Here is a 25,330-nt window from a genome sequence, read left to right as displayed (position 1 = left end):
GATTATCAAAGTCTTGGGTCTTGCATCGGTTGCTGTCTCATCTTCCATGACGTCAGGTAGTCAGGGGTATAAAGCATGCAGCCGACGCCATTACTTCAGTCTTTCTTGCCGTGCGGTGCCAGAAGCAGTTCGCAAGTGCCGGTCGGCCAACGCCTGAAATTTTCATTTTTGAGTTTCAGAACCGAAGTCTTCAACTAAAGCTAAGTACCCCATTGGGGAAACCTTTTCTTGCTCTAAACCAATGTCAGTAAAAGTCAATAGTTGCATTTCTTGTGGAAAGCAAATACCTCACAAAGATTTTCATTCGTATTGTATTCCTTGCCTAGGCCCTGACCACGACGTACCTCGCTGTCGGTTTTGTGCCTTATTTAAGCAACGAACTATTCATCATCGGTATATTTATGCTTCTAAATATTTTGGTACTCGGTTCAATTATCCAGATATATCTTCTGTAAGCCATCCGAGTACCGACATTCCAAAAAAACGCAAAGATAAAGATAGAGACAGGTCGTCTAGGTCCAAAGCTGCCGATGACACTTATCCTAAGCCAGTCGCCAGTTCTCCGGTACTCAGTGAGGCGCTTTCCCAGCCCCTGATACCCGCTACTTCAGATTCGCAGGCCTCTACTGAGACCCATTCGGAGTCCGGTATGCCGTGAGATGCTTCAACTGTGGAACCTGCGGATGTCTCTACCTTGGATGGGTCCGGAGCCGCTGTGCAGGCACCGGCTTCTGAGGGTGTATTCAGGCCTACTGACTTGCATATTAAACCGACGCCATCTTCTTCTTCAAGGCCTAAAACTCGAACTATGCCTAGAAAACCGAAGCCCAGACCGCATGGTCAGGCCTCCATGCCTAAAAAATAGATGATAAGAATGGCTGAAGACCTTATTACTTTAATCAGGGGAAGCCAACCTTCTACCTCTAAGAGACCTAGGACTGAATTTGCTTATAATACTTCTGACCAGGATTCTGAAATTTCTGTTTCCTCTGATGACCAGGATTTACCCTTATCTACCTATGAGAATTCAGATGCAGAGAACTCTATTCCCTCTGCTCCCCCCCCCCTCCCCAGAGGATTTCTCTTTTGGTGAAACCCTGTATACTCTTAGGGAGCACTTTCACTGGGAAAGCCAGGATTACTCTGATTCTAAAAAGTGGCTTAGGGATTTCTTACTCTTGCCCCAGCACAGGCCTTTAGCTATCCCTCCTGTACTAGACATTGTTGATGATGCCTTTTCTGAATCTGCCTTGGCCCCTGACTCTTTACGTCCTACTCCCAGAAAACCTGATAGATATTACAGGGTTCCTGACTCTCACAAGTTCCTTTTTAAAAATCCCACTGCGGATCCTGAGTCCATTTCACAGGGACCCAAGGGCATTAGGCTACTACTGCCAAAAATCCTACCCCCTCTGATAGAGACTCCAGGGCGATGGATAGATGGGATAAGAAAGTATACACTAATGCAACTTTGACCATAATGGCCTTAAACTGCCAGTTTCATATGTTAACGTATCAGCAGCATATTATTGGATTGCTTAAACAGAAAATGATGTTGATTCCTGATTGTGCTGAAAATAAGGATTTACAGGATTTAATGCATTCTGCTGGACAGGTTGGAAAGCATACTTTGCAATGTGGTTTTGATTCACTATAGGCATCTTGCAGGGCTGCTGTCACTGGGTCTGTACTTAAAAGGCTTGCTTGGCTTAAGGAGCAATCTTTGCCAGATCATGTTAAAGCTAAATTGCTGGATGCTCCCTTAAATCAGGACCACCTGTTTGGTAACAAAGCAGAAGAAGTTCTTAAAAAAATGGAGGAAAAAGGTAAGTCTATGTGAACTGTTAAAGATTTCCTACAGGTACAGCCTCCAAGATTTAGTAGGCATTGGCCCTCTAAGAATTTGTCTTTTCCTGCCTCTTCCAGTCCTTCTCTGTCCAAACCCAGAACTAGCAGAACACCCAGGCTTCAGTCCCAGGGTGCGCACAGGGCTAAGCAGTGGGGGGCTCCCACTTCCAAATCAGGGAGTAGTAAGACTCCCCCCTATGGTAAATTGTCTCAATGACTTAACTTTAAAACTTCCAAGCACTTCTCAACTGACTGCTCCTTTAGGGGGGAAAGATTGCTCTGCAGGCAAAAACTGTGCACTCATTACCCAGGACAAATGGATTTTCAATGTAGTTTCCCAAGGATACAGATTTCACTTCCACACTTTACCAACCCCAAACAGTTGGCCAGATCTACTCCCAAATCAGTGAGCAGAGGCTCGAAAGCAAGTACTCTCTCTCTTAAGCATAAAGGCTATTCAAACTGTACCAGAAGAGAAAAAGGGACAAGGTTTCTACTCAAGGCTTTTCCTGGTACCCAGAAAAGACAACTCATGTAGTCCTGTCCTGGACCTTTCCATATTAAACACCTTTTTGGTGATTCCAAAATTCAAGATGCTAACTCTTCACCAGTTACTTCCTATGCTAGGCAAAGATGCCTGGTTGGCAACACTGGATTTATAGGAAGCCTACCTGCACATCCCAGTCAGGGAATCTTGCAGAAGATACCTACGCTTCAAAGCAGGCTACATGCACTATCAGTTCTCTGCACTGCCCTTTGGCTTATATACTGCACCCAGGGTATTCATAAAGTGCCTAGCTCCAGTCATTGCATTTTGCAGGCAAAGAAATATTCAGATATACCCATACCTGGACAATTGTCTAATTCAGGCAGAAAACCAAGACATACTTCTAAATCATCTGGCATTTGTACAAAAGGTGCTAACTTGTCTGGGGTACACCATAAACAAAAATAAATCACATCTGGTACACTGTGAACAGATTATATTCCTGGGAGCAAGCTTGAACACAACTTCCCAGATGGCTTTCCTCACGCCAGAGAAACAAATTCATTTGACAACTTACTTCAAACTAATGGCCACAAAAACCCTGCTATCTGCAAGGCAAATACTGCAAGCCTTGGGGTTCATGGCCTTCTACATTCTACTAATTACATATGCAAGGCTGCATATGAGCAAACTACAATGGTATCTAAAAGCCTATGGTGTCAACATTCTCAGGATCTAGAAGCAATGATTCCTGTCATACCTTGCCTACAGTTAGAGTTCCTTTGGTGGGCAAAGGCTTGCCACCAAAACAAGGGACTACCATTCACTCTACCCCCTACCGCCCAAACCCTAACAACAGACGCATCAGACTATGCATGGGAGGCTCACCTGGCAGGGAAGTGCATTCAGGGCAAATGGAACCCAAGCCAAATGCAGCTGCATATCAATCAAAAAGAAATGTTAGCTGTACAGAATGCTGTGACAGCCTTCAAGGACCACATTCTTCCAGGACAATTAATGGTAAGGGCGGACAACACCACTGTTATGTAGTACATAAACAAGCAGGGGGGTACCCATTCTTACCCCCTCTGCAGACTAGCCATGGCTCTGTGGAACACAGCCTTGAGCTACCAAGTGCATCTACAGGCTCAGTTCCTGCCAGGAAAACTAAATACACTGGCAGACGAACTCGGCAGAAATCTCATGGACCCACACAAGTGGAAACTGGAACCAAAGATTTTCAACATGTTGATAAACAAATGGGGGAGCTCAGATATAAACCTGTTTGCCTCCCCCAGAACTACCAATTGGACAAATTCTGCGCAAGGACTCCCCACAAACAAGCTTGGAAAGTGGATGCTCTGTCCTTCAGCTGGAAAAATCCATCAGTTTATGCCTTTCCTCCTCTGCCTCTCCTCTCCAAAGTACTACTAAAGATCAAACAGGACAACCAAGTATGATACTGATTGCACCAGACTGGCCACGCCAACACTGGTACCCCCCTCTTGCGCAGTTTGTCACTGCTGGCTCCGTGGCACCTGCCTCAGACCCCTACCCTGCTGTCAAAGCAGGAGAGCCAGATTCTGCACCCTCAGCTTCAAACTCTGAACCTGGCAGCCTGGCTAATTACCTAATCTCTCCATTACCATTACTCAGTAAACAAGTGTTGGATGTCATTTTGGAGGTAAGGAGGCCTAGTACCAGAAAATCTTAAGCTGAAAAATGGAAAAGATTCTGTGCCTGGAACCAAACTCAAGGGATGGGCACAGCAGCGCCCCAATTTACCTCAGAGTCTTCAATACTTAACTGAGATGCTTCACAAGGACCTCTCCTTTTCCTCCATCAAAATTCACGCCTCAGCCATTTCAGCTCATTACAACACAGAACCACCCCTCTTCTCTCATCCACTGCTCAAGCAGTTCGTCAGAGGGGCCAAAAACTTAAGACCACCCAGGAGATCCCCAACTCCAGCCTGAGACCTTAACTTTGTATTGGAAAAACTCACTCTTCCTCCTTTTGAGCCAGCTTCAAGTGCAGAGTTAAAATTTCATTCTTGGAAAATAGCCTTCCTTTTAGCAATTACTTCAGCAAGAATGGTTATCTGAACTGCAAGCCCTTATGGCAGTGGAGCCGTTCATCATCTTTCATGCAGACAGTGTGTCCCTCAGGACCAATCCCTCCTTCATGCCCAAGGTGATATCCAGTGTGGCTCTTAATCAGTCCATTCATTTGCCAACCTTCTTTTTGTAATCCACAGAACAAAGGGGAATGGATACTGCACTCCTTAGATGTGCACAGACAACTTATATTTTACTTGGACAGGACTAAACCTCAAAGGAAATCTGAACAACTGTTGGTGGCATTTGCTGCAGGGGCAGAGGGGAAGGCTCTTTCATATCAAACCATTTCTAAATGGATAGGCCATTGCATTAATTTCTGCTATAAGCACCATGGAAAACCTATCCCACAGGGGATTAGACCCCATTCAACCAGGCTGCATATACCTCTACAGCCTTTCTTAGAGGTGTACCTACCGGGGTCATGCTAGAATCTGCTCCCTGGAGTTCTGTACATACTTTCACCAAGCATTACCATTTACCAATTTTTTCTAAATCCAGAGCTGACTTTGCCACTGCAGTCTAGCAGGGCCTTATAGTTGGTCCTAATGCTATCTAAATTCCTCCTCCCATCCTTAGCTTTGGGAACCTACCCAAATGTGATGACTGCAACAGTGAAACACAAAGAAAATAGTACAGTTGAGTACACTTACCATAAATGTAGATGTTCGAGTGTATTCACTGTTGCACCCTCCCTTTAGCCCCCTGACTTATTTTGGCTATATCTCTACTCTCCTTTACTATGCTTAAAAGCATTTTGGTGTATTTGCTTTTTTGTTGGAGGTGTAACCTTGTATTTAATTGCTTCCCATTAGGAGGGAGGGCACCTGACATCTGGGGCAAGAAAAACTGACGTAATGGCGTTGGCTGAATGCTTTATAACCTTGACTACCTGACATCACGGAAGATGAGACAGCAACCGATGCAGGACCCAAGACTTTGATAATCAGGCTGACTGAGGGCTACTGCAAGCAGATAACCCAAATGTGATGACTGCAACAGTGAATACACTTGAACATCTACATTTATGGTAAGTGTACACAGCTGTACTTTTCTTTCATGACCCTGTGGCAGATCCATCTGTTTCCTTGGCCAGTGACTCAAGTTCTAAACAGTTAACTACCACTAACCCTGTTCCAGCTTACAGTGGCAGGAGGGCTTTTGACAGTTATAGGAAAAAGTCTGTATATCATGTATATTAGTCTTTAGGGCAGTCATTTGTCAGATTCATGTGACCATATATATTGCTGCAACCTTTGCAGATACAAGTACAGTTCCTGCTGATTTTTCTTCTTCTGAAGGCAAATTTTCTCTTCCCAAGGGTATTGCCAACATCTTGGCAGATCGATTCAGTGCTAAATTCACCCCCTAAAGGGCCCATCTCAATACCAAGAGACTGCCAAGTTCTGGTAATCACAGCCACACAGGTAAAAATGCACTCTCTGAAGCTAAGAATGCAACATCCATGGGACCAGACGACATCACGGGCTGTGTACTACATGAACTACAAAATGAACTGGCACCTCACCTAAGTGTCATGTTTAATCATAGCCTCACCTCAGGCTTCGTGCCCAGTGAATGGCACACAGCTACACTTATCCCGCTCCACAAGGGGGGGATCCACTTGGATCCCAAGAACTATCATCCCATCAGTCTGACGAGACTGATTTGCAAAGCCATGGAACACATTATCATGGAACTTGTAAACAAAGACATTGGCAACCTTCAAACACTGGACCCCACTCTTTTTGGTTTCATAAAGGGCTGATCTTGTCTCCTCAACCTGATTGACTTCTTCAAATCAGTCTCCAGAGCCATGGACGAGGGTAAGGCGGTCCACATAGCCTATCTGGACCTCGCCAAGTCCTTTGACACCATCCCCACTCTGGAATCATAGATAAACCTACTGAGCTGGGCATTAATCCCTACGTCACTCGATGGGTTTGTCAACTGGCTTACTCACAGAACCCACACTGTAAAAGTAGCTGACTCAAAATCCAGCTTTAGACAAATGGCAAGCGAAGTATCTCATAGTTCAGTCCTGGGACCACTCTTGTTTGGCATCTACTTCACTGAAGTACAGGCCAGCACTAAAGGACTCTGGCTAACAAATTGCGCAGATGACTACAAACTGGGAGCCATTATTGAATCCCCAAATGATGTGGATGTTCTACAAAAGGGCCTTGCAGAAACAGATGATTAGTACCGGAGCCATGGGCTCAAGCTCAATGCCAAGAAATGTATAGTTATCCCCTTTTGGAAAAAAAACATGTACCCATGAATTACCACATAAATGGCAGTACACTAAACACCAAAAGTGTGATAAGGGACTTAGGGGCATAGGTGGGCAGTGGTCTCACCTTCAATAACCACATAGCCACAACAGTCAGGAAATCCGCATCACTAAGGGCTTTTCATCCAGAAAAAAGGTGGTCATTGTCCCACTGTACTCATCCCTCATTAGACCCATTATAGAGTGCAACGCCCCGTTTGGTATGTAGCTCACAAGGCATCTACAACAACTGGAAAGGCCACAGAAATACCTCACTAAAAGAATCACAGGCCTAAAGCAGATGCCCTATGCTGACCGTCTAAAAAAACTCCAGCTATGTCGCATATCACCTACTGAGAGGCGATCTCTGCTTAACGTACAAGGTCATGTCAAACCCAGTGCTGTTGGACATGCTACACTTAAAGAAATCCCAATCCCTCAGAGCCACTTGTTCCAGGGTTCTAAACCCGGTCATCACAATGAACAAAACATGCTGGAGGGATAGGTTTCTGACCCAGAGACTCCCCGTACTCTGGAATAGACTGCCCATACATGTCAAGCTGAGCACCTCTTTGGCCCTCTTCAAAAGGAACCTTGACGATTGGATGGGTGATAGGAAATTCACCCCAGGATCACTTCAGCCGCCCTGCTAGACAGGGGACCAGGGAAGTAAATATTCTGGGAAGAAATAGCCAGGGAATTGTTATGGCTAGGCTTGTATAGGCCCTAGGGCCTATAGCCTAGCACCAACCTAGGAACCCTAATATGATTTCTTCAGTGTCTCAAGTAATCAGATATTCCCCAAAATGATCATACAGTGCAGTTTTCAGTGCAGCTGCCATAGGTTCTGTTATGCACATATACGTCTGGAGTAGATTGCAAAATATACATATACTTAATGTTCCCAACTATGGATTGTATAAAAAATTTATAAAGCCCAGAAAATCAGAAATGAAGTCATTGTTTTTAAATTACATTAGACCCAAACTTGCATATGGAGTAACAATATGGAAACCTTATAAGAAAACAAGTGAGAGTAGACTGGAAATAGTACATTAGAATTATACCAAGGGCCAGGGATACGAAAATTTAAGTTATTGTGAACGAATAAAATATCTATACTTGTTCAGTGTCTCATACAGATATTTAAGAGGAGATCTTATTCAGGTATATAGGGCATTTAAAGACAGCTACTTCTGGAAATGTTTGTGGTTATCAAAAAGTAGTAGCGAATCATCAGACAGCCTGTGTAGAAGATTCTGTAGGAAGGAGAAGTGTACTAATTGGAGAGAGTAGCTGATGCATGGAACAGACTACCAAATTACATTAAAGCAAGCACTAGTTTAGGTATTTTTAAGAATAGCCTGGACAATTATTATGGGAACAGCTGTTTTGGTATATCAACAGGCTAGAAGGGCATTGATGCTAGTGCCTGAAATATGTGTCTGTTTGTAAAAAGGTATAATTAACGAAGGAACCTTATTCAGTGGTTTGATATTTTGATCACCTATTCCAAAGTACAAGGTGGGAGGGTGGCCTAATGGTTAAGGTGTTTGCCTTACAAACACAAGGTACAGGGTTTGAATCTCACAGGGGATACTTGGCTAGGCTTAAAATGGCTTGCAAGGGCAGTTAGCCTAGTACTAACCTATGAACAATAGGATCTACCTTTTAAGTCCTGGGCCCTTTTTTTTCTGGAAATCCTTCATACATTCCTAGCAAAAATCTGTCAAATAATATAAGAAAAATGGCAATGGGATTCAAAGAAAAAAAGAGTGTGGAATTCAAACATGTTATCATACTAAGAAAAATGCTTGACTGTCTACTTGTTCCAACCTTCTCCTCTTGCCACTCTGGCCATCCACTCAATCTAGCTAACACTCCTGTCTTCTTCCCTCTTTGGAATTGTATATCAAATTATTGAGTACTGGAAATAGTATAGGTGGCATTGAAACTGTTTACCTCCAAACCTAGGAGTTCTTCCACACCTAGAAAAGTAAAATCGTCCATTTCTTCCCATTCTGGCTCAGATGTTATCCCAAGGCATCATAGGGCAAGTTCCAAAATCCCAACAAGGCAAAGGATTTTATTTTGGAATACTCCTAGTACCCAAGAAAGTGGGAACCTGGAGAATGTTTTTTTTCTGTCTCTTTTCAGTCTCCTCATAAAAGTCCCAAAATCCTCACCATTCAGACTCCTTTTTTTTCCCTGTTCCCTACTATTTCCTTTTGGTTACGCTGGATATCCAAGACACCTATCATATTCACAGAGACCTCAGACCGTAATTAAGGTATTCTGTATCTGGTTTAAATTTCAGTTCTTCTCTTTATTCTTTGACTTTCCATAGCTTCAGTAGTATTCACAAAATGTCTAGCTGTAGTGATTGCTTATCACAGGTCACAATGGAATCCACATTTTCCTTATTTGGACAATTGCCTTATTTTTGCTGACTCTCTTCAAAATTCTCAAAAATTCCCTCTTTTTGTCTTGAACCGGTTTCAAAATCTGGGATCCTATTTAATCAGCCAGCCCAATCCAACTGTTAAATACCGTGCCGTCTCTTGGATCCAGTCTGGACATTAACCAGTGCTCCAGTGCCTTACGCTCCTTCAAAAATCAAAACCTTTCCCGTAATCCCCTGTAATCTTCCTCTCAGGTCACATTTGCCACCATCATGAATGGTTGCTCCAGAGCTAGTAGCCAGGGGCTCCTCCCTTACCTTTGTTAATACCTCTTCTTGTACTGTTTTTCTGTTATAAATGTATTACTATATATAAATAATATATTGCTCTTTTTTTTTTCAGTATATATGTCAGTATTTTCTTCTATCTATTTCTATTACCTCTTTTTCTTTGAAGGACCTAGGCAATTAACATGGTATTTTCTCAACATTAAAAAAGCTTCTCCATGTATTGTAAAATTTCTCTTAAGAGTTCTGCTATTTAAAGATGGATCAAACTTTTAAGAAGTGCAGTAAATGTGGGTATAACATTTCTTCTCAAGGCAGCCATGGTTTATGCATAGCTTGTTTGGGGTTGGAGCATTTGACTATGGGTTACTTCATTTGCAAGAGTTTTGGACATATGTCTTCAGCTGACAGGAGAAACAAGCTGATTATTAAAGGTTTACTTCCGGCAGACTTAAAAAATCAGAGAAGAGGAAAAAAAAGGAATGTAAAAGATGTAAGGCTGATAACACATTCGTAAAAGATGTAAGGCTAATAACACATTCTTCTTCACCCAAGCCACCAAGAAGAGATACTTCTCCCTATACGACACTGACATGTATGTCTAGTTCTCTAAACTGTCATGTTTTATGGAGAAATCCCCTTCCAAGCTTTCAAGCAGACATTTTTCTGGAGAATTTTTTTCATTTTATGACGTCTAGACCACTGTTATACAGCCTTAAAATTTCTTGCCTTCTTTCTGAAGCAGAACAGAAGTTGATTGGGAAACTGATGAGGGCATTTTGAAGATGCATATAAAACTAGGTGTCATCCCATTCCCTTTTGTTTCTAGGGCTTACTGAGTTGGCCAGCCTTGACCACTTTATGTTCCTTCCCTGTTGCCCATATCTGCATTGGTGGCTCTGAAGCCCACAGTCCAGCTGGATCTTGTCAGGTCAGCACCAAAGGGTGCTGTTTCCTTTGTGCTGGCATTATTGTATGTGATACACTTGACTCTTACACCGTTGTCAAGTAGATCATGCTTGATGTCAAGGCCTAAGCTCTGTCCATGGTGACTATACATTTGAAACCATTCCCTATGTCAGAGTCCTTGGCATTTGAGCTGTCATGTCTAGTCTCCATCTCTAGACCTTCCGGATCTTCGTTGTTGGGGCTCTCTTCTTTAGTAACCCAAGCAAGTGCACCAAGTAAGAACCAGCAACCCAAGCAGGTGCACAAAGTAAGAGTTCGTGGTTGCCTCTGTCCTTGTTAGTGACAGTTTTGTTGTGGATTCTCAGCTCCCTTCTTTAGCACTGCTCACTTCTGCCTCAGCAGGAGAGGATGTGGCTCCAAGAGGTGGGGCTTTAGTACCGACAGGATCCAGATCTGCCTTAGAGGCAGTGGAGAACATTACAGAGTCCCTCCCTGGCTAATGACAGAACTTTTCATCAGTTATACCCTAGATACCATTCTAACAGCTGTTCAGTCCATTCATCATGACTCCTAGGTACAGAGCTGTAAGCTGTAATGGAATCTCAGCAAATGCATATTGAATCTTCCAGAGACTCCAACCAGTCAGTGGATATCCCTAGAAAGAGACTGTATTAAAGGAAACACATTGACTTCTCTTCAGTGTCTCTCACATAAAACACAGACTAGAATGAGTGAGAGCTCCCCACAATCCCCTTTTGATAATGTCACTTTTGGTGAAATCTTAGAATTGTTGTAGCAGAGAGAAGCTTGGCTGTCATAGCCACCCTCTCAGGTTGAGGAAAGGCACTTTGTGCTCTATACCTCTTCAGTGGTCCATCCTGTAGACCATCTTATAAATTGGTTGCCAGAAGGGCATGGCAGGAATCTGACACAACTGAAGCAATTTCCCCGTAATTCAGATAAGGTCTAATGTCCACGTAAAGATAGGCAGTATTGGTCATAGGGTTCCTTTGTGTAGTCCATGCTTGTTGCAGCAGGTACCAAAAAGGTACTTATAGCTGAGTCTACAGCTGTCCATCCCTGACTAAAGAATCCGGGGAGATTGAAAGATTGGGAAAAGTGTGCCTGTGGCTCAGGCACTTTTTCTTTGAGAGCATTAAATTACTTAACCTGTATGAATTGCTTCCCAAGAGACCTAGCTAATTAGGCTATGGATACTTTGAGACAGCATATCACACTAAAGTCTACTAAACATCTGAAGACTACCATGACTGTCATGTTTAATATTACTAATCTTTGGATATGTCTGTTTTAAAATGTAGCTGATGGATCAGCAAGGGCAGCAGGCATGGGCATAACTTTCAGGTGTTACATGTAGCTCTGTCTGGGTGATTTTGTGGACATCTTCAGGGCATCTTTTATCAATGCCCCCTTTGATGTATTCACACTTTTTGGGCCAACCTGCTGTGGGATTCAGATTTGAAAACCCTCAGAGATCCTTCACTAAGAATCAGGATAGTTACAAATCCCTTTTGTTTAAAAAAATCCAAGTGCCATCCTTTTTATTCCTCTGCAAATAGAGATGTCCGTAGCAGAGAAGGCCCCATTAATGGACTGTAACCCCACGGTTGAAGGGATCCACAAAACCGGGGTACAGGGAGCTGTTTTCCAGGAATAAGAGGTAGTACCCCTAAAGGCTTGCCCTACTGTCCATCTCTGGAAACATTCGCAGGTTCTTATGTCTCCACTCTGCTTGCCTGGATGGCCATCACACAGGACAATTGGGTGCAAAATGTCAAATCCAGAAGCTATACCATTTTCCCAAAAACACCACAACAATGGTTACCATTACCAAATGTTCCACCCCACCAAATGCAAGAGGATCTTTGAAAGGTGTCTATTCTCCTTTACAATATATATGTCTATATATATATATATGTGTGTGTGTGTGTGTGTGTGTGTGTGTGTATATATATATATATATATATATATATATGTGTGTGTGTGTGTGTGTGTATATGTATATATATATATATATATATATATATATATGTGTGTGTGTGTGTGTGTGTGTGTGTGTGTGTGTGTATATATATATCTTTTCAGGCTTGTTGGCTGTTGGTGAAGCACCCACCAAGAGGAGAAAACGCTGAGAGAAGAAAGGAGCCACTTTTGAGATTTTAAGTATTTTTCCTCTGTTTATTTGATAAGTTTTTCTGCATAGCTGCCTAGTTTGAGCATTTTCTGGCTTGTTAAACTTGATTTCTGCATTAGTAGCTGTATTTAGAGCACAACCAAAAGCTGTATACTGAATTTCCTGTTTGCACTTAATTTTAAAATCGTTTTTTCTCAAAACTTGCATATTTTCTGTCTTTGACCTAGCACTCTTGTGTGGGGTCATTTACTGAACTGTTATAACTTGATATTACTTGTGAACCTCTGCTATCTCTGAAAAAACAAAAACAAAAAAAAAATCTTGCTTTTTTCCCACTTTTCTGAGATTTAAAAAAGTTTAAGTTACAGGCTTGCTGTTCTTGAACTGTTTTGTAAGTTTCTGTGAGGCCATTTTTGCTTGGGCTAAAGGAAAGTCTCTCTGTTGATCAGTGGCAGTGAAAAACATTGAGCAGCTTCCCTGCCCCCCATGGGAGTGGTTACTGACTTGAAATTGTTGTTTTATTGGCTATTTTGGGTCAATTCCTGGCTCTTTCCAGCCTCTGCTATCAAGCACGTTTTAGCGCGGAGTTGCCACTAGAGCAGCATCGGGCAGCGCTGGTTTAACAAGGTTAAACTTTTTCTGGCTCCATAAAGTCTGTTCTTCATTTTTTCCCTTAGAACTGCTCTACTAGTAATCTAAACAGTATATCCCTTAATTAAAAAGCGCAGCACTTGTTCCTAAAAGCTTTTACTTGTCTTAAAAGCATCTTCTTTTCAGGTTTAGCACTTCTGTATTATACAAAGTCCCTCACTAGCAACCCCCAGGAGTACCCACTTCCTTACTAAGTCCTCTCTTATTCTGTTACACCACTAACTTCTAAATTTCTCTAGCATGTCGAAGGGCCAGATGCTGGCGTCCTCTCCTGTCCAGTTGGTGAATTTGGGAATATTGAGGCAATGTTACAATTGCCTCATGTACACTGACAACCCTCTCCTCCTCCCACATAACACAAATACTTGCGAGAGATGCAGCTATTTAGCCAAACTGGAGGCTGAGCTCTCTCACCTCAGGACTGGCAAGACCAGACAGGAGGAGAAGGCAACTACACACACCACAAAACCAGTCTCACATAAAGCTATCACAACAATGAATCAAACACATAAACACACAAAGTCATACTCGGAGGCTCTGAGCAAAAATTTACCTAAACAGCAGAGGCCTCCAAAGCAGACATCCAAGCAACTGCCACCTCATGACACACCACAGGCAACACATAAACCACAAAATCAGTGTGCAAAGCAGTCACAGCCCTTAAGGCCAAATACAACACCAAACATACTTGTCATAGGTGACTCCGTAGTCAGACACACTGACGTCCCACTCACCAGGCTGAACAAGGAGAGGGTCACAGTAAGCTGCCTATCGGGTGCTAGAATCCGCCACATAACACAAGCACTGGGGTCACTCCACAGCAAGTACAAATATGACACAGTCATTGTCCATGCTGGTGTGAACGACCTGAGACGTACCTCCCTGGACTACATGAAAAGAGACATAGAGGAGCTCTCTGATTATGTAGCCCAGGCAGGTATGACCCTGACCCTGAGCAGTATCCTTCCGTCACCAAGAATGATGCCACAACATAGAGACAAGATGATCAGCTTTAACAATTGGCTTAATTTCTGGTGTCATTCAAAGGGGATCCAGTGTCTGTCTGCCTGGGATGACATGCTTGACAAGCCACGCTGCTTCGCAAGGGATGGCTTGCACCTGTCACCCTGGGATTCCGGATATTGGCTAAGGCTCTTGCCACCCCATAGTGCCTTTTTAGGCAAGGCTCAAATTCTAAACCTACCACCCTAGAAAACAAAATTGGGAAGAAACTAAGGGTAATGCTGCTCAATGCCAGAAGTCTAAATCTCAAAATGCACGCTCTCGAGGCCCTTCTCGGTATGGAGAACATCGATGTCTGTGCTGTGACTGAAACCTGGTTCAAGGCTCCTGAGAGCAACCCGGCACTATCAGGTTTTACCTCATATCATGCGTTCCGGCCCCAAAACCCGGACCACACCACAAAAGGAGGGGGTGTATCCATATTCATCAAGGATACCCACACCTCCAGGTTGGTGGCAACGCACAAAGCATCGGAAACCATCCAGGTGCAATTAACCATAGGCAAAACTGCTCTACAATTTGTAGCATGCTACAGGCCACCCTCTCAAACTCAGGAACCCCACACAGCCTGCCTGAAGACACTGGAGGGTATAAATGTATCTCCAAACACCATTATATTGGGTGACTTCAACTACCCGAATATAGACTGGGAACATTACTCAAGCCCCAACTTTCTAGCCCAAAGGTTCCTGGAGTTCATAAATTCAAATGCCATGGAACAACTAGTCACCGTTCCCACAAGAGGGGAAAATATACTAGATCTCATCATCACAAACATGGGGACAAAATGCTCCACACCGGAAGTATATCCCTCATTGGTGAGATCAGATCACAAACTTATCTCACTGGAAATCCACATCCCGCCCCCACCCCAAACAAAAAAGACCACAGTGAAGAACTTCTCTAAAGCAAACTTAACACTACTCAAGACAGGTGTGGTATCCTTCAAGGCCCCCAAGCCAGTGGAAACCACAACCCAAGCTGCGGAAGCCCTTACAAATGCCTTCTACGAACACCTCCAGGACTGCATGGATCAGGCAATCCCTAATAAAACCAAGACTCTTTCCACCAAGGGCAAATGTCCAGTCTGGTGGACCCCAGCCATAAACAAACTTTACAATAAGAGGAGAAAGCTGTTACATGATAGAGCAAAATCCATAAAAGAGAAGACACCCTTGATCATTATTAGTAAAAAAATACGAGCACTCATAAAATCATCCAAGGCCAAATTTGAGAGAAAAATTGCAATAGATTCAAAAGACAATCATAAGGCCTTCTTCAGCTATGTTAGAAACCTGGGTGGAAACTCCCAGATATGTGCAGAATTAGTCCAAAATGATACAAAAATCACTGAACCCACAGACAGGTTCAGTGCAAACTTCACCCCCCTCTCCCCCCCAAAAGGAGAGATAACTATCCCAGCGGAGTGTAGCCTCCCAGACATCTCTAATGCGCAGGTGAAAGCTGCTCTCTCTAAAGCTAAAAACACAGCATCAATGGAACCAGATGGTGTCCCCGGCTGTGTGCTACATGAACTCAACGAGGAACTAAACCTGCATATAAGGCAGCTGTTTAATCTTAGCCTTACCACAGGATACGTGCCCAAGGAGTGGCGTACGGCAACTGTGGTCCCACTCCACAAAGGCAGTACCTCTACGGACCCTGGAAATTACCGCCCCCATAAGCTTAACAAGCCTGGTCTGCAAAGCTATGGAGAGGATCATAATGGAATTCATAAACAAAGACATAGGGGACTTGCAGACATTGGACCCGACCCAGTGTGGCTTTGTCAAGGGCAGATCATGCCTTTTGAACTTGGTCGACTTCGAAACAGTCACCAAGGCCATTGATGAGGGAAAGGCAGTCCATACAGCCTACCTTGACCTTGCAAAAGCTTTCGACACAATACCCCACTCGGGTATTATAGAGAAACTTACCAGCTTAAATGTAAACCCATATGTCACAAGATGGGTTGCAAACTGGCTAAAGGACAGAACCCACAGGGTTAGAGTTGCTGGCGCCATGTCAGACTCCAAGCTGGTCACAAGTGGTGTCCCACAGGGCTCAGTCCTTGGCCCCTTGTTGTTCGGCATCTACTTCTCAGAAGTACAGGCAAACATAGGAGGACTATGGCTGACAAAGTTTGCAGATGACTGCAAACTGGCGCCATAATGGAAAGTACATCGGACACAGATATCCTTCAGAGGGGTCTCACGGAAACTGATAACTGGTGCCAGAGCCATGGTCTGAAGTTAAATGCCAAAAAATGTATAGTCATACCCTTCGGGAAAAACAAGGTAGCCCCAAGCTACCATATAGGTGGTAATCCATTAAGCACAGAAGAGGTTATCAGGGACCTGGGGACCCAGGTTGACAGTGGCCTTTCTTTTGACACTCACATTGCTAAAGTGGTTAGAAAGACCTTCTACATTGCCCACCTGATCATGAAGGGATTCACATCCAGATCAAGTGAGGTCATTGTTCCCCTGTACTCTTCACTTATCAGACCAATGATCGAGTACAATGCCCCATTCGGGATGTATCTCACCCGACACCTGCAGCAATTGGAGAGACCCCAAAAGTTCCTCACCAAAAGGATAAAGGGACTCCAAAATCTGTCATATGCTGCCAGACTGAAGAAACTCCAGCTCTGTTCAGTCGCATACCGCCTGCTCAGAGGTGACCTGTGCCTGACATACAAGGCCATGTCCAACCCGAAATTAATGGACATGCTCCACCTCAAAAAATCCAAATCTACCAGATCCACTAGAGCAAGTGACTTAAACCTTAGCACGGATATAAATAGGACATGCTGGAGGGATAGATTTGTCACCCAGAGACTCCCTATGCTGTGGAATAAAATCCCAGTCCATGTGAGGCAGAGCACCTCGCTGGCTCTGTTCAAGAGAAATCTTGACTGGTGGATGGGAGATCGTAAGTTTACCCCGGGAATCATCTCTGTGTCACTGCTGGACAGAGGCACAACAAACTAATGGGCAAAGTATTTTTTAACATAAGGGGTGGCGTACAAAACTTTGGGCTAGGCTTATAAATGCCTTAGGGCAGATAGCCTAGTATAAACCTATGAACCTAAACCTATGTGTGTGTGTGTGTGTGTGTGTGTGTGTATATATATATATATATATATATATATATATATATATATATATATACACGTGTGTGTGTGTGTGTGTGTGTGTGTATATATATATATATATATATATATATATATATATATATATATATATATAGCATTACTCTAGCTCCAACACCCTAGCCCAAAGGTTCCTAGAAATTATAAACTCAAATGCTATGGAACAACTTGTTACCACTCCGACAAGAGGGGAAAACATACTGGACCTGATCATCACCAACATGGGGACTCTATACTCCAGACCAGAAGTGTATCCTCACTGGTAAGATCAGACCATAAACTAATCTCACTGGATATTCACATCCTGACCCCACCCCCTGCCCAGAAAACCACAGTGAAAAACTTCTCTAAAGCAAATTTCACACTCCTCAAAACCGAGGTGGAATCCTTCAAAGCCCCCGGGCCTGTGGAAAATATGGCCCAGACCACAGAATCCTTTATAAACGCATTCTATGAACACCTTCAGGAATGCATGGATCATGCAATCCCAAATAAAACCAAGACCCAATCCTCCAAAGGCAGATGTCCTGTCTGGTGGACCCCAGCCATAAACAAACTATACAATAGAAGGAGGAAGCTACTACATGATAGAGCAAAATCCCAAAAAGGGAAGACATCTCTGATCAGTATTAGCAAAAAACTATGGGCACTCATAAAATCATCCAAGGCCAGCTTCGAGAGAAAAATTGCACAGGACACTAAGGATAATCAGAAGGCTTTCTTTAGTTATGTTAGGAACCTGGGTGGGAATTCCCAGATATGCTCAGAATTGGTCCAAAATGACAAAAAATACACTGAATCGACAGACATTGCCAACATCCTAGCTGACAGGTTCAGAGCAACCCCCCCCCCCCCAACAAAAGGGCAAATATCTATCCCAGCAGAGTGCTGCCCCCCGACATCTTAGATGCTCAGGTAAGAGCCGCCTTCTCCAAAGCAAAAGACACAGCATCAATGGGACCAGACGGTGTCCCAGGCTGCGTCCTACATGAACTCCAAGAAGAGCTAAACCCAAACATAAAACTACTGTTCAATCTCAGCCTTACTACAGGATATGTACCCAAAGAGTGGCGTACAGCAACAGTGGTCCCTCTCCACAAAGGTGGTGCCTCAACGGATCCTGGAAACTATCGCCCCATAAGCCTGACTAGCTTGGTCTGCAAAGCTATGGAAAGGATCATCATGGACCTCATGAATAAAGATATTGGGGACCTACAGACACTGGATCCTACCCATTCGGCTTTGTTAAGGGCAGATCCTGCCTCTGAAACCTGGTTGATTTCTTTGAAACAGTCACCAAGGCCATTGATGAGGGGAAGGTGGTCCACACAGCCTACCTGGACCTCGCAAAAGCCTTTGATACAATACCCCACTCGGGCATTATAGATAAGCTCACCAGCTTAAATATAAACCCCTATGTCACTAGATGGGTTGCAAACTGGCTCAAGGACAGAACCCACATGGTTAGAATTGCTGGAGCCATGTCAGACTCCAAACCAGTTACAAGTGGCGTCCCACAAGGCTCAGTCCTGGGACCTCTCTTGTTCGGTATATATTTCTCGGAGGTACAGGCCAACATGGAAGGACTGTGGTGACCAAGTTCACAGATGACTGCAAACTGGGCGCCATAATCGACTCTCCAGCCGACACAAGCATCCTCCAAAAGGGCCTCATAGAAGCAGACAACTGGTGCCAGAGCCATGGCCTCAAGCTAAACGCCAAAAAAATGTATAGTCATCCCCTTTGGCAAAAACAAAGTGCCCACAAATTACCACATAGGTGGTAATCCATTAAGTACAGAAGAAGTAATTAGGGACCTGGGGACCCAAGTTGATAGCAATCTCTCATTTGACAACCACGTGGCCAAAGTGGTTAGAAAAACATTTTATATATCCCACCTAATCATGAAGGGATTCGCATCTAGATCAGGGGAGGTCATCTTGCCTCTTTACTCATCCCTCATCAGGCTCATAATTGAGTTCAATGCCCCTTTTGGGGTGTACCTTACCAGACACCTGTAGCAACTGGAAAGACCCCAAAAGTACTTCACCAAGAGGATCAAAGGGCTCAAACAGATGCCATATGCTGCCCAGTTAAAGAAACTCCAGCTCTACTCAGTGGCATACTGCCTGCTCAGAGGCGATCTGTGCCTGACGTATAAAGCCATGTCCAACCTGGAATTAATGGACATGCTGCACCTCAGAAAATCCTAATCCCATCGAGCTACGCGCTCGAGAGACTTGAACCTCAGCACTGAAATAAATAGAACATGCTGGAGGGACAGATTCATAACCCAGAGGCTCCTCACTGCTGAATAAAATCCCAGTCCAGGTTAGGCAGAGTCCCTCAATGACTCTCTTCAAGAGGAATCTTGATGAGTGGATGGGAGCTCATAGGTTTACCTCGGGCATCACTTCTGTGTCACTGTTAGACAGAGGCACAGTATACTAACCTCGAAAAGGGGCATAGCAAAATTAATTTAAAATGGGTGGCGAAAGCCAAACACACTCTGGCTAGGCTTATAAATGCCCTAGGGCAGATAGCCTAGTATGAACCAATGAACCTATGAATACCTGGATTTTGAGGAGAGCGAAGGATTCCCACAGTCACATCCTGTGGACATCTCATTTGGAGACATCCTTGAAATCTTAAAACAGAGAGGTGGCTGGAAGCCCAGCAATCCTTCATCAGAGGAATCTGTGCTCTTTGAGTTGTTTGGCAGGTGGTATCACGTAAGATGTAGATGGGCAGGTAGCAATGAGCTCCTAGATTTGGTCTCACTGCAGGAGTAGAAGGAGCCTGACTCCATTGAGCCCATACCAAAGACGCCTGATAAAAGTATGAACCCTCTGAAAGACAGTTCTAGTCCAACGGTCCTCCTTTTGATGCCATGGTCATAGTAGCAGCCACCAGGAAGGAACTAGCTGACAAAAGTTCCTCTGTTCATCCCCATGACAAGGAGTCATTGACCATTGACATTTTTGGGAAGCATGTCTATGCTTCAGAGACCTTCACCTTTAGGTCCCTGTACTACCTGTACATTTCTCCAGATTGCAAAAGGATCTGATAAAGGAACTCTTGGATACCCTTGCAGAAACCATGTCTAAGGTGGTGAAGCACTTCATCACCTCACAGCTGGCAACCCTTCGATCGATATCAAACTCATCAATGAGGCTTATTTCCAGTGTGGGAGAAAGAAGCTCAAGGACAGTGGGTTCAGGCATAGCCATCAGGAGGCACGTCTGGATGCTCTTGTGCAACTTGGTGGAGCATTTTCAGTCTACATTCATCAATGCTCTTTTTGACGGCATCTCCCTTTTTGACCCCAAAGTAAAAGATATGTTGTGGGCTATGTAATGGCCATCAAGTGCTGGACTGACTTTCACTTCTGCAGGAGGATGACATCAACAGGGCATCCAAACCCTATCAGCACTTTGCTGTTAATTTCCCTGGCCTACACCAGGGAAAACAGTGTGTGATACTTTCCCTGAGTTCACATCCTTTCCAACGCTTTCCTTTCAGGATGGACATGCCCATCCTCCCTTGCCAGTGCCTCAAACACCCTAGGCACCAATTTAACTTCTGTTGCCTGGGCAGTAGTCAGGACTTTATTTATCTGCTCCATAGTGCTGGCTAACATTGAGGTGTTTTACATGGCAGCAATTGAGTTGCATATAATTTCAGAATGCATACTTAGAATAAGAGCAGCATTGATAAGTAGGAGCTGATGGTTCGACTATCACTAGTTCAGACACTACAAAGAAAAGACAGACACTTGGTTAAGTAGTGAGGCAATTACAAAGGTGAGGATAACTTGCAGCAGAGTTGAAGTCTGTCTACACTGCCTGACTATATTCAGCTTCTCTGAGTGAGTTGTTAAGGTCTGGATGACAGTCTGACATGTCAAGTCTGATTTATAATTCATCCTCATAACACAGCACATGTAGTGAGTGGCACAATACACTTAAGGACAGTATGATGTCGTATTCAGTTAATAATTTTAGCAGTGTGTTTTTCAGTTACTGTAATTCTGAATGGCAAATGCTGATGCTTCACTTGAATTTTGACCACAGGTTATTCTAGGAAAACCTATTAAAACTTGACCACTTTCATCTAGGAAACTTAAATTAATTACAGATTGTTATCCCCATTTGTGTTTTCTATTATTCATCAGCGGCCATCTCTGTATTTTTCAGGGACTGAAAATCTGTCTGATATGTCTATCTTATACTCAAACAGAGCTGCTTGCTATTTGAAGACTGGAAACTGCAGTGAATGTATTGAAGACTGTACTCGGTAAGCTAAATATTTTAAATGCTGTAATGTAATAGAATAAAAAGAATTATATCCTTCGTCATTGTCACCTGTAACTTTTGTACCATAGTCATACCTTTTCTTTCTTCAGAGCACAAGAAATTAATATTTGAAGTGATAACATAATGTACCTTCATATGGTTATTGTTGGTATAGCATACTGAAGTAAATGTTTTTTAAGCAGAAAAGGACTTTTGGTTCATTTGTCTGCTGTCTGCTTTCTTCATCCAGCATCTTTGCTGAATGATTGAAGTATGCACACTTGTGCTGTTCTTTCTTCTCATTTTTGTGTAATAGGCACGTCTGTATTAGTATGCGGTTAAATCTTAATGCAGATTTAGAGCACGCCACCACTACTAGTATTTTATTCTGCAATGACAGTGGCCATTTCTGTCAGTCTGTTACATCTGGGTGTTCATGACTTCATCTAGGCCAGTCTAAAAAAATAAATGTTAACATTCTGTGAAAGTCTTAGTAGTGCCTTCCCAATTCTCCTTTTTTTTCTGATAACCATTTGTGAAAATAAAGAAGTATAAAGTAGCACCATATTGCCACCTTAGGTCAAAAGCAGTAGCCTGTTAGTCTATATCAAGAGGATTTCCTTGCTGTTACCTTGTGCTGGATATTGAGGAGAGTATGGCCTGTAGAACTTAAGTTGTTCCCTGCTGTCTGCTTTGGGCTTTTTTAAATCTCTCTCTAAGTTATCACTAAAGGCAGAGGCAAACGCATATTAATATAAAGAAAAAAAAGCATATTAACATTTTTCCAGTCACATACATTATACACCACATATGCTCTTTTTTATATCTATCCTGAGAACATTACACAGATTGCTCAATTCCTGCCTTGCCTTAAACCTCACTCCTCATCCAGTATTGTTGCCACAGTTTCCATTTTTCTATGCAATTTGCTTCTTCTCTTTTCTAAAGATCCTACTTCCAGTTCTTATTTAGTACTTCTATTACAGTTGGTTTAGACTTTGATTTCCATTTTCTAGTAATTGCTGCTTTTTTGGCAGCCAACAGAATTAACATAACATGGCCTTACTTGTGTGTAAACCATTCAGATCCTGTTGTTTCTCCTTTTACAACCTATTACTACACTTTATGTATAACTCTACTGCCAATCATTAGCGGACCGGAGTTCCGCTGTGGCGACCCCTAACCGGGAAAAGCCGAAAGACGCACACACTACACTTTATGTATATATAGCTATGTACAATTCCATTGAGTACATTATGTTTTTCTTATCCATTGTATCTATAAGATTGTTTTGCTCTGTAATATTGGTAATTTGTCTCTATCCATATGTATTTGTATGTCTCTGGTCTCCACTGAAAAAGGGTAAATTCTTACCCAGCTGGACCAACCCAGTTAACAAATGCGAAATAAATAAAATTTCCTTTGTTATACCCATTTGCTCACTCAGTATTTTTGGCAGAGTACTCTGTAGGGAAATTGTAAAATTTGCCAACTCATTACGTTCCCGGTTATCTCTTTTCCTCAACACACCTCCAACATTTGCAGTCTTCCCAAGGAAAACTTTGGAGTCTAATTGGGGTATAAAAATACCTACGCAAACACTTTAAAACAAAAACCCTAAACCTTGTGGAATTTGTTGCATACTTGGGAGCCATATATATGTCCTTGTAAATTGCTTATCCAATCTTTTCTAACATCCTCTAATTGGTTCTTGTAGTTATTGTGCAATATTTTATATGCCCTACTAATTATCCCTTTTTAACAGCAGGTTCTGTTCTATCTCTTATCATTGTAGACCTTGTCCAGACAGAACCTCTGTTTCTGAATGCATCCCTGGTTTTAGTATTCAAAACCATAATTGCATCTTTGAACTCAGCACACACCTGCTAACTAACTGCAAGATCATAGGGATTTCGTGACAGAAACAAAACAAGGAAAGCCTACACTAACTGGATGAGTATTTTATTGCTAAAATAGATACCTAGGTACTGTTACTGTGTACACATTGTATAAGTTATCTTCTTAAATGATAATGGCATGCTCATGTACAGAGGGCATAGTCAGCATTACCCTACCTAATGTCCCATAAAGTCTGTCCAGTAGTTCTGTATAAATGTATAATTTAGCCTTTACACTAAAGTAGCATAAGAATAATAAGCCTGTATTTGGTAAACATAGTTTTATTAGCTGCCATTTGATCCTTCAGCCATTTCACCTTACCCTGTCTGCCTTTCTTGACACACTCAAAGGGAAAGTTCAGACATCCTTAAGTCAAAGGAACAAACCCTGTCTAAGAATATTATTCTTTATTGTTAAGCACCACACCCTTTAATAGCAGTTATGCGATTGTTAAGCTTTCCCCCACCCACCATTCCTATTATACTCAAAGGGAAAGTTCAATATCATTAATTGAAAGGAACAAACTCTAGCTAAGAATATTACACTACACTGTTATGGACTATAACCTTTAAATCTGATGTGGTTTAGAATTTGATATCCTTTATACCCTTATAGCTGTGTACAATAGCTGGGTTGAAGTACTAACCTGCTATGAGTAGCATCCACTGATTGTTTCTTTTGGGATCTCCAAACATTCTCAGCAGGTGGATCCCACTTAGTTAGCACTCACTTTGCTCCCCTACCCTACTCTCAATTTCCACCCACTCTTCCTTAGTCTACATTTATTCTGCACAATACCCCACCCTCTGACAGATTTGAACACTCAGTATCAGGATAGTACAAATCTCCTCCCCCACAATAAAATTACATACTCTCTTAATCATCTCAGCCCATCTCTCATTCATCCCAGCCAAACCCTACCAGGTTTGACCACTCAATAGCAACCCAGGTACAAACTCCTTCCCACAATATATTACCTAATCTTTTAATCATCTCAGTCTTTTTCTGTACATCATAGCCAACCAGTATCCGTTACACCACCCCATATCCTTCACTTTTCCATCTAAAATACTTTTTCCCTAAACTCTACATCTCTACCACCTCTCCCCGATCAGTAACTCTTGTATATAAAATGTTGCATCTTATATTATTCTCTCATATTGTAGTACTGTCCTCCGACTTAACATGGTATCACTTTTCCTTTAACCACACTACCACAACCCCAACCTCCAGCCTCCTACTTAACCTAGACAATTATAATAACTATTCTAATATATCTGATTGCCTCTTCAGTCTCTCCACTACTTTCTGTCGTATATACAGAATGCTTTACTATGATTACCCCTCCCTCAAAATAAAACATTTACACATACCCACCCTTAAAAATTATTCCATTTGGACCTCAAGGATTCAGTTATGTGGGGACATATACACAAATCTTGGACCCTACTAACTTCAATACCATCAGTTTCTACAGTCACCATAACAGCCGAGATAACTCCCCTGCTTGAGTCACAATCCATCCCTTCTCTAATGCATTCTTTTCTCCTTAAACAAATACAGCTTTCCACCCAGTCCAATTCCCATTCAGAGACATACATTTCTCTCACTCTGTCATGCACAAGCCCAACCAAAAAAAATTAAGTCTGGTAACATTAAATATTCATAGTATTTGTAGTAAAATTACAGATCTACATGTCTGGATATTGCTCTGTTCCACAGATATCCTAGCCATCACTGAAACATGACATAAATCCAATATGAATGATACATAAATACTGCCTCCAGGCTGTAGCAGTATGAGGACTGACTGACCCCACAAAAAAGGAGG

The 25,330-nt window shown here is 42.7% G+C and overlaps 1 protein-coding gene across 1 annotated transcript in view; it reads left to right on the top strand.

Annotated features, from left to right (window-relative positions):
- SPAG1 (sperm associated antigen 1) overlaps window positions 1-25,330 on the top strand; it is a 3,545,022-nt gene that overhangs the window by 2,287,172 nt on the left and 1,232,520 nt on the right. The window contains exon 11 of the mRNA XM_044075164.1: window positions 21,502-21,601. Within this exon, the coding sequence (XP_043931099.1) occupies window positions 21,502-21,601 (100 nt within the window). The remainder of the gene's footprint in view (window positions 1-21,501; window positions 21,602-25,330) is intronic.

Source organism: Protopterus annectens, chromosome 6.part0 (genome assembly GCF_019279795.1).
Source record: "Protopterus annectens isolate FY-2018-M chromosome 6.part0, PAN1.0, whole genome shotgun sequence".
In the NCBI taxonomy this organism is placed as follows: Eukaryota; Metazoa; Chordata; order Ceratodontiformes; family Protopteridae; genus Protopterus; species Protopterus annectens.
This window is presented reverse-complemented; position numbering and strand designations above follow the sequence as displayed.